The sequence below is a fragment of the Sorghum bicolor genome, chromosome 3 (assembly GCF_000003195.3).
Source record: "Sorghum bicolor cultivar BTx623 chromosome 3, Sorghum_bicolor_NCBIv3, whole genome shotgun sequence".
Classification (NCBI taxonomy): Eukaryota; Viridiplantae; Streptophyta; class Magnoliopsida; order Poales; family Poaceae; genus Sorghum; species Sorghum bicolor.
This window is the reverse complement of record NC_012872.2, coordinates 3,516,104-3,525,052: the sequence shown is the minus strand read 5'-3', so window position 1 is coordinate 3,525,052 and position 8,949 is coordinate 3,516,104. Positions and strand designations below refer to the sequence as shown.

Genomic DNA, 8,949 nt, shown 5'->3' with positions numbered 1-8,949 from the left:
TCATGTTTATCAGCCAAATAAACGGGCTGATCGATCGCGATCGTGAGGGGGAGGCGGAGCCCCCGAGCGCGTTTCCGTCCGTCGCGCCCGTCCCGTCCATCACATGTGCTGGATGCTGATGTGTTTGTTTTATTCTTATTCCTGCTGGCTGTGGCGTGGCGCCTGCGCCTGCGCCTGTGCTGTGCTGCGTCTGCGTGCTCTCCCAATGGTCTTCCATTGCATGCAACTGCCTTTTCCTTCCATCTGAAATTCCGCACATGGCGATAAGTACGCGCGCGTGGGTGGTGACGCCGACTGTGGCGTGTGACCTGACCTGTGGGGCGTCTACGCGGCTGTACTGCCATGCATGTACTGCTACTACTACTGTTCTGTTCACACGAGGCTAGCTAGGAAAGGCGCGACGCGATCGACGACCGCCTTTTTCAGCTCTCCGGTGGGGACGCCCGGGCTGACGGCGGCTGCCACGTACGGTGCCACCCTACACTACATATATTGATGATACATATATATATATATATATATATACATATGGGCTTTGGAGAGCCGTTGATCTGCTTTCAGATTCGTACGGGCCGGGGAGAGGATGACCAACCTTCATTCTTTTAATTTGGACGTGGTGGTGGTGGTGGGACTACTATACACGAGGCATCATTCATCACACATATTTCCACAATAAAATCCACATTATATTGACGACGTATGCATGTGTTCCATCGATGCCGGTCGTAACGAGTTTGTGTACATATAAAAACATATCAACGTCTCCAGCTAACGTCAGACGAATGCGCTATCATCAAGACATGTTTTATTTCTCTCGATTTTAATGTAGCTATAATTTGATGCTTGTGTATTTTTATTTTAAACATATAGGGAGTATTCTCTGTTCTAGATTGTACGTCTTTCTAATTTTCTTCCTAAAGTAACGTATCTACGGAAGCCAATCTGAAATGGAGTGACATTTTGGAACATAGGGAGTATTGTGCACAACCAACTCTTAGCATGACTGGTAGGTATGGCGGTGTGTGTAGATGTGCCTGATATTTAATTTGCAATCGAAAAATGGATAAAAGGGGTCAACTATCGCTGGTTTTGGATGCACACTACTAAAAAGAAATTCTAATTAATGCTTGACCCCTTTCCGAAAATGGTTAGATGCGTTTTTTTGGCTTTTGGCTCAAAATTAAGTTGGCTCCATATGTTTTTTTCTGACTGTTAGTTTTTTTTTTAAAAAAAATAGCTTCTGAGCACATCGATCCAATGTGCTTTTCAACTTTCAGTTTATTTCTCAACATCTAGGCAATGCTTCGACGGTTCTGGTGGTGTGTGTGTGGGTATGCTTGACCTTTGTAACGGAACGAAGATATACTCCACGTCCACGGTGGATAAATAAATAAATAAAAGTAAACGATGGATAGGTATGGATTACTTGCTCGATCATCCAGCAGATTCGAGTCTTAGGCGCTTGCATGCATTGTGACCTGTTAAAATCGCTCGCGTCGTCTTCAGATTTGATCCATCGACGGCTGAACAATTCCTCAACCTCTCGGTTGCTTCTTCAACTTGCTGGCAGAGAAAGCACCCCGCCGCGGCCGTACGAAAGTCAACAGCACGCCGGCCCTAAACAATCGCTGGACGCTCGCACCGCCGTACGGGGTCCTTCCCTCATGCGTTCGTACACACACGCGTACTCCGGCCGCCGCCCGCCGCCCGCCGGGAGAGCCGCGGGTGCCAACATGTAAGAACGCATGCATTTTTGTCAGCCCCAATCCGTCGACAAGTCAGAGCACGGCGCGCCGCAGCGGCTAATTAACCGCCCGACCCTTTGGACCCACCGGCCGGCCGGTCGTTCCGGTCGCCGGAGCAGCTAGCTAGCTAGGTAGGTAGGAGTATATACCTCTACCTCGCGTAGCAGAGAGCCCTGGCGCGCGCGCGCGTTGGCAGCGACACGCAGGACACGGTTGGGGAGACCGCGGCGGCGACCACGCCACGACGACGGCGACGACGTACGGTGACAATGGGGACGACGGGCTATTCTATTGCGCGGTGGGCGCTCGATCGCTTGCTTGCTTGTCTCGCTTACCCGTGGGGCCGGCCGGTGCGTGCGTGTGGGCCAGCTAAACCAGTTGACATTTTTGATGCGATGCGGCCATGCCTATAGCCGTATGGACGAGGACGAGGACGACGACGACGACGACTGAACCGTGATAGGCTCCGCCACTGGGATTCGGTGAGGCATCTACCATTTGTTTATCCCCAAGCGAGTCAGAAACTGCAGGCTTGTTGAGCTTTCCTGCCTCTCTCCTTCCTTCTTTATAAGGAGACGAACGAACGAGCTCCGCATAGAGAGGTACGGCCAGGACAAGCCATTGCGTGCCTTGCCGAAAGCTGAGCGGAGCTAGCTAGCTGCTGCTCGATCGAGAAGGGAGGGGTAGGCCGGCCGTTGCGGCTAGCTAGCTAGCTTGGTTGGTTGGTTAAGTTGCCATGGAGGTCGCCGTCGAAAGGCCGCCGCCGGCGCCGCAGGTGAAGGCGGAGGAGAAGAGACCCGACGCCAAGCCAGAGATCGCCGCCCGGCCACCGGTATGAACTGCATGACCTGTTCGATCCTTAATTTAATTTCGCTTTTCTTCAACGCAAAACTAGCTAGAGAGATCTGACGAGACAGAGCATGAACTTTAATTAATTTATTTTGTGGATGGATGCAGATGGTAGGAAGCGCTCTTCCGATAGTCTTCGAAAGCTTTCCATCGACGCAAAGAGACGCGGCCGGCGGCATCAACGTCAAGCAGGAGGAACGCAGGCTGGAGGCGGCCAGGGCGGAGATGGGCGAGGTGAGGGAGGAGAACGAGCGCCTCAAGTCGATGCTGTCCCGCATCGTCAGCCAGTACCAGTCCCTGCAGATGCACTTCCTCGACGTCGTCAAGGTGCAGGAGCAAGCATCGTCTGCAGCCAAGGTGGCCGAGAAGAAGCTCCCCGTCGCGCCGGCGCCGGCGCCGAATCCCGGCACCGACGACGACGGCCCCGACGACCTCGTCTCCCTGAGCCTCGGCACCAGGGCAAATAGCGGTGGCGCACCCCGCCGCAAGGGGCACGAGAGGTCGTCGTCCTCGTCCGGCACCGCTGAGACAACCACCGCCGCCGACGCTGATGACCAAGGCCACCACCAGCTCTCCCTCGGTCTTGGTTTCGCGCGCGGAAACGGGCTGCCGTCGTCCACCACGACGGCCACGGACGACGACAAGGCGAGCCACGCGTCCACGGCGCCCGTCCTGAACCTGACCTCCGACAGCAGCGGCAGTGCCGACGACAACGACGACGCCAAGCCTGCCCTGGCGGCCGCGGGCACAGCCCGTAAGAGCCCGAGCGCCGGTGCCGGTGCCGGAGACAGATCAGCTGACGATGAGGTGCAGCAGCAGGCCAAGAAGGCTAGGGTTTCCGTCAGGGTCAAATGCGACACTCCCACGGTACGTACGTTACAAGTGTGCTACTATGCTTATGAAAATTGTTCCAAATAAACACAAATTAGCATTGTTTGAGCTCTAGCTAAACGCAACTTAGTGTTAGACCTACCCTAACAATTGTTTTGTGTCATGATAATCATCAGATGCCCGATGGCTGCCAATGGCGCAAGTACGGGCAGAAGATCTCCAAGGGGAACCCGTGCCCGCGCGCCTACTACCGCTGCACGGTGGCGGCGCACTGCCCGGTGAGAAAGCAGGTGCAGCGGTGCGCGGAGGACACGTCGATCCTGATCACCACGTACGAGGGCGCGCACAATCACCCGCTAACGCCGGCGGCGACGGCCATGGCGTCCACGACCTCCGCGGCGGTGGCCATGCTCACCTCGGGCTCCACCACCTCCGCCGCCTCGGCCTCGCTCGTCCACGGCCACGGCCACCCGCTGCCGGCCGCCGCCGGGCTGTTCGGCCCCACCACCATGGTCTCCACCGCCGCGTCCTGCCCCACCATCACGCTCGACCTCACCTCCCCCGCCGCGCCGCACTCCCTCATGCACTCCTCGCCCTACGCCGCCGCCGCAGCAGCAGCAGCAGCAGCGGGGTTCGAGTCCAAGGCGTTCCCGGCGGCGTGGAGCAACGGGTACCTGGCGTACGGCGGCGCCCACCCGTCCTACTACTCCAAGAGCTCGACGTCGCCGGCTCTGGGGCACCTGTTCGGTGGAAGCCTGGGCGTGCCATCGAGACCGGAACAGCTGTACGCCCAGTCGTACCTGCAGAGAGCCAGCAGCCTGGGCGGCGGCCATGGCGCGGTGGCGCCGGCGGCCGTCACGGACACGCTCGCGAAGGCGATCACGTCCGATCCGAGCTTCCAGTCCGCCCTGGCCGCGGCGATCACGTCCGTCATGGGCCGCGGCGGGGCCGCTGCTGCCCAGAAGTGATCAGGAATTCAGGATCCGCGGCGCAGGCATGCACCATGCGGAAGATCGATTGGCAAGGGCAAATCGCCGTTTTTGAGCCCAGCTGCCATGCATGCATGCATGGATTAGTGGTTCATGTGTAATTAATAAGTGCATCGTGGTTATTTTACTTTGTTCATTGGAGTAGTTTTTGGAGTGTTCGTAATTGGCTGGGGAAATGGTTGGTGATCACAATATGTCAATGTAACAGGGATCATCAAATTGATCGATCTATGTACATAGCACAGACGAGTCAAGAATTGTACGTATTTATGCACCATGGATAGAATGAAAGGAAGTTTTGATGGATCAGGTTGTTCGACCTAAATTTGATGGGATCCGAATGAAACCCTAATACTTTTTTCCCATTCCATTGCAAGTGCAACATAACACGCGCCACACTCGCAACTTCCAAATGATACAAAGGACATGATAGAGCTAGAGAAGTCGTTTTGAGATGAGAGATCAGATCAGGGGGCATCTAATTTGTTCATCCCAAGGGAGGTTTTGACATGACAGATCAGGAGGCATTTGATATATGTTCGTCCCAGGGGAGGTTTTGACATGACAGATCATGGGGCGTTTGATTTATTCATGAATGATTTGATTGATCAAGCACAGCTACACTCAATGAGCGTTAATGACCAGGCCAGGCAAGCAAAATTAAACTACAGATGATGGAGATATATGTTACTAAATGAAGTCTGAATCAAGACTTTGGACGCCGATCTGAACCAGGTCAAACAACTACCGTATTAGTTGGAGATTAGCCAGAGATGCAGGCGATTGCTCTGCTCGTCAGAGAAGACATGGACAGGCGAACCAATCAAAGTTGACTAAATATATACGGGAGAAGACTTAGGAACGATCCTCTCTTCAGTATTGATTAGTAGTACGTGCGCTGAGTGCTGTCCATTTCTTCAGCTTCCGAATAGGGCTATGTCCATGTCTTCTTCAGTTTCTGAAGTCTTCTGTCCATTTCTTCAGTTTCTGAAATAGCGTTTTCAGACCAATCGACAATATACATATTCAGATTCTCCGAGGATTGAGTCAATGACTGAGAAGAGAATTTTAAGCGGTGTTCGTGGCGTGTGACGAGATCAGATTGTGGCTAGTTGAATGCGCCTGTAACACCATCTTGCCTTGCATTCAGTTGGACCGATGCGAACTAGTTTAAGATTCTGGGTATGCTCAGTTTCAGTTCATCACGCTCGTTGGCCTATCAGACCTAATTTGTTCAGACTTCAGACGCTCTTTGATTAAGTAGTACAAGAGTTTTTTTTTCCGATCCCTGAGCTATGTTGTTTTAATTTCAAGGGCTTAAACCACAGTATTGACTATTGAGACCTGGTAAACTAAGTAAACATATACGCAAACGCAATAATGCAACAACTTTGGTCAGAGATGACAGCACTTCAAAACTCTGATCTGAAATTCTGAACCAATGCAAGTCAACCAACCACCGTAGTTGCAGATTGCTCATAAGAAAATATCAGGAGTACAGAGTAAAAAGGGATAATTGTGCAATCTAACTGATATCTCTCTCTCTTTCTCTCTCTCTCTCTCTCTGTTTGCAATATATGTACTTTCCAAAATACATGTTGCCGATTTTACCAGCTCCCGACATAGGGTTTTCGTTTCTTTTCATTTTCGCTATGGTACTAAAACATTGGTCACAGATGACAGCACCTGAAAACTCTTATCTGAACCAATGCAAGTCAAGCAACTCTACCATATTTGAAAATTGCTCATAAGAGAAGACGAGGACAACAGACTAAGGGATGATTGGAGTTTCATGCTCTAACTTATATTTTTGCATTATACACTTCGCAAAATATGACTCTGTTTTGCTAGTGTATATGCTGTTGATCTTATCAGTTCCCTGAAAATATGACACAATATATATCAGTTTCAGAAAGTCTGACTGTTGTTATTCATCATAGATTTTTTTTCCCTAGGAAAGTCTGGCAGCTCAGCTTGTCAGTATTCAGTACAGCGAGATATATACGTGGACCTGTATTATTGAATCAAAGGGAACGCTCAGCTAATCAGAAATAGACTCGGTGTATGTATGTCTAACTGTAATGACAGTATGGTACGTACAAACTCCAAACCCAAAAAAAAGCAGGGATCGATCGTCTCGATCTCCACGCGTTCGTGAACATTCTAGCTACAAGATCCGTACGTGCGTGTAACTGATGAGGGATCAGTACGACGACTCCGACGAGTGAGCCGCCGCCGCCGCCAGCTGCGCCTCCCACGCGTCAAAAGCGCCGCTCCAGCTGGGTGCTGCCACCAGCGCCGCCGACGCCGAGCCCGAGCATGGAGACGAGAAGCAGGGCGCTGCTGCGGTTGCGGTTGCGCCGCGCGGCGGCGGCGGGCAGAGGTAGGCGGCGCCCGGCGCGGCGTGGTTGTGGACGCCGTCGTAGGTGGTGATGACGTAGCGCGGGTCGTCGCTGTCCCGCTCCACGCGCTTCTTGACGCCGCAGCCCTCCGACGAGCACCGGTAGTAGTTCCTGCACGCACGGCGCGGCGCGGCGGCGGCGATCAGCACGTCATGCATGCATGCATGAGCGTGACCATGGAATGGAACTGAAGTGATCGCCGGAGTCGTATTGTATTGTGCTGTACCTCGGGTTGGGGCTGCTCTTGACCGCCTTCTTGCCGTACTTGCGCCACTTGAAGCCGTCGTCCAGCACGTCCACCTCCGACCTCGTCCGGAACCCGATCCGTGACGCCGGCGGCCGGCCGCCGCCGCCGTTCCCACCAGTGCCAGCAGCTGGTCCGCTCATCGGCCTCCTCCCGTCGCCGTCGACGCCGCCATAGCTCCTGAATCCGATCAAACCACGCAACTGATGGGATGAGCATAGCTGCCACAACCGACGACGGCGACAGCGAACATTAATTATCGCACGCAAGAAGCTACATGTACGTATATATACCCCATCCACAGTAGTTATATCCGCGTACGGAAACTTACAGCAGGCTCATGCCATTGTCGAACGCCGGCGCCGGCGGCGAGCAGTAGCCGCCGCCGCAGCCGGGAGCGCGAGCGCCGCCCATCTCCTCGCCGAACTGGAAGTAGTAGTAGTAGTAGTCATCAGCCATGGCCGTGGCGGCGGCGGTCGGTGGGAACTCCGCCACGAGGTCGCCGGGTGGTGGTGGTGATGGGAAGTACGAGGAGGCAGCGGCGGCGGCCGGCGGGTAGGCGGCGTAGCAGCTGGCGTCGTGGGCGAGTCCTAGCGATGCCGCCATGTAGAGTAGACGCACGCACACGGCACACCACCGGCGCGACTGTGGAGCGAACCAGCGGTGCTGCTGCTGCTATAGCTGCCGTTGCGCTGCGTGTGACGGGACGGGGATAGATATATATTCCATCACCGTGTCAAGCTCGGCAATTTATACTAGCGCCCGAACGACGCTGGCACATCGTCGTCTGTGGTGCTAGCTAGCTGAAGCTGATGATGAGATGAGGCGATGAGAGCTCAAGTCTCTGAAGCGATCGCGAAGTGAGGAACGAGCAGGGCTAGCCATTAGGCTTCTTCATGGATGTTTCACACAGCGGCAGCTCGCGCACGCAGAAGGTTCGTCGTCGTTCGATTCTCAGAAGCGTCTGCACGTGTCGAATGGTGTGACCGACTTTTGGAATTTTCGACGGGACAAACTAACCCTGCTGCCAAGGCCTTGTTTAGCCTTGTTTAGTTCCCAAAATTTTTCAAGATTCCCCGTCACATCGAATTTTGCGGCACATGCATGAAGCATTAAATATAGACGAAAACAAAAACTAATTACGCAGTTTACCTGTAAATCGCGAGACGAATCTTTTGATCCTAGTTAGTCTATGATTGGATAATATTTGTCACAAACAAACGAAAATGCTACAGTAGCGAAATTCAAAATTTTTCTCAAACTAAACAAGGCCTTAGTTCCCAAAAAATTTTGTAAAATTTTTCAGATTCCCCGTCACATCGAATCTTTAGACGCATGCATGGAGTACTAAATATAGATAAAAATAAAAACTAATTGCACAGTTTGGTCGAAATTGACGAGACGAATCTTTTGAGCCTAGTTAGTCCATGATTGGATAATTTTTGTCAAATACAAACGAAAATGCTACAGTGTCGATTTTGCAAAAAATTTTGAAACTAAACAAGGCCCAAGTCCACAAGCTAGCTAGGAGCCGAGACCGACCGCCGGCCGGCCGTTGGTTCCGGCGGCCGGCTAGCTGGGCGCGCGCGCGGTGACCGCGCACTGACTGTCCAGCATGCATGCATGTACTGTATAAATTCTTGGGCGCCGGCCGTCGTACGTCCTATGTTATTACCACACGTATACGTAGTACGTACTGCTCTGTTGCAAATTATAAGTCATTTCAAGAATCTTGGAGAGTCAAAGCATTTTTAAGTTTGACCAAAATTATAGAGAGAAATATAAAGATTTATGTCATAAAATAGGTACACTATAAAAATATAACTAACAAATAATCTAATGATACTTGGTTGGTACTAAAAAATGTTATTATTTTGATATATAAATTT

The 8,949-nt window shown here is 52.4% G+C and overlaps 2 protein-coding genes across 3 annotated transcripts; one reads left to right on the top strand and one right to left on the bottom strand.

The window, feature by feature from the left end:
• Window positions 2,235-4,723, top strand: LOC8078745 (probable WRKY transcription factor 72). The gene is made up of 3 exons (XM_002457166.2): window positions 2,235-2,577; window positions 2,703-3,461; window positions 3,602-4,723. The coding sequence occupies exons 1-3, from the start codon at window positions 2,482-2,484 to the stop codon at window positions 4,391-4,393; spliced, it is 1,647 nt and encodes a 548-aa protein (XP_002457211.1). The 5' UTR covers window positions 2,235-2,481; the 3' UTR covers window positions 4,394-4,723.
• LOC8078744 (probable WRKY transcription factor 50) lies at window positions 6,315-7,945 on the bottom strand. Of its 2 annotated transcripts, XM_021455460.1 has the most exons (4): window positions 7,472-7,945; window positions 7,392-7,441; window positions 7,043-7,240; window positions 6,315-6,927 (listed from the first exon to the last, which is right to left on the bottom strand). In XM_021455460.1, the coding sequence occupies exons 1-4, from the start codon at window positions 7,664-7,666 to the stop codon at window positions 6,618-6,620; spliced, it is 753 nt and encodes a 250-aa protein (XP_021311135.1). In that variant the 5' UTR covers window positions 7,667-7,945; the 3' UTR covers window positions 6,315-6,617. The 2 variants fall into 2 exon arrangements, with proteins under 2 accessions (XP_021311135.1, XP_002455037.1); XM_002454992.2 differs by having other exon boundaries at window positions 7,392-7,941.

Coding starts and splice junctions, on each gene's coding strand:
- LOC8078745 (XM_002457166.2), top strand. CDS start 2,482: ATGGAGGTCGCCGTCGAAAGGCCGCCGCCGGCGCCGCAGGTGAAGGCG. Junction 2,578..2,702: donor AGATCGCCGCCCGGCCACCG/GTATGAACTGCA, acceptor GGATGGATGCAG/ATGGTAGGAAGCGCTCTTCC. Junction 3,462..3,601: donor TCAAATGCGACACTCCCACG/GTACGTACGTTA, acceptor GATAATCATCAG/ATGCCCGATGGCTGCCAATG.
- LOC8078744 (XM_002454992.2), bottom strand. CDS start 7,666: ATGGCGGCATCGCTAGGACTCGCCCACGACGCCAGCTGCTACGCCGCC. Junction 7,241..7,391: donor GACAATGGCATGAGCCTGCT/GTAAGTTTCCGT, acceptor GATCGGATTCAG/GAGCTATGGCGGCGTCGACG. Junction 6,928..7,042: donor AAGAGCAGCCCCAACCCGAG/GTACAGCACAAT, acceptor CCGTGCGTGCAG/GAACTACTACCGGTGCTCGT.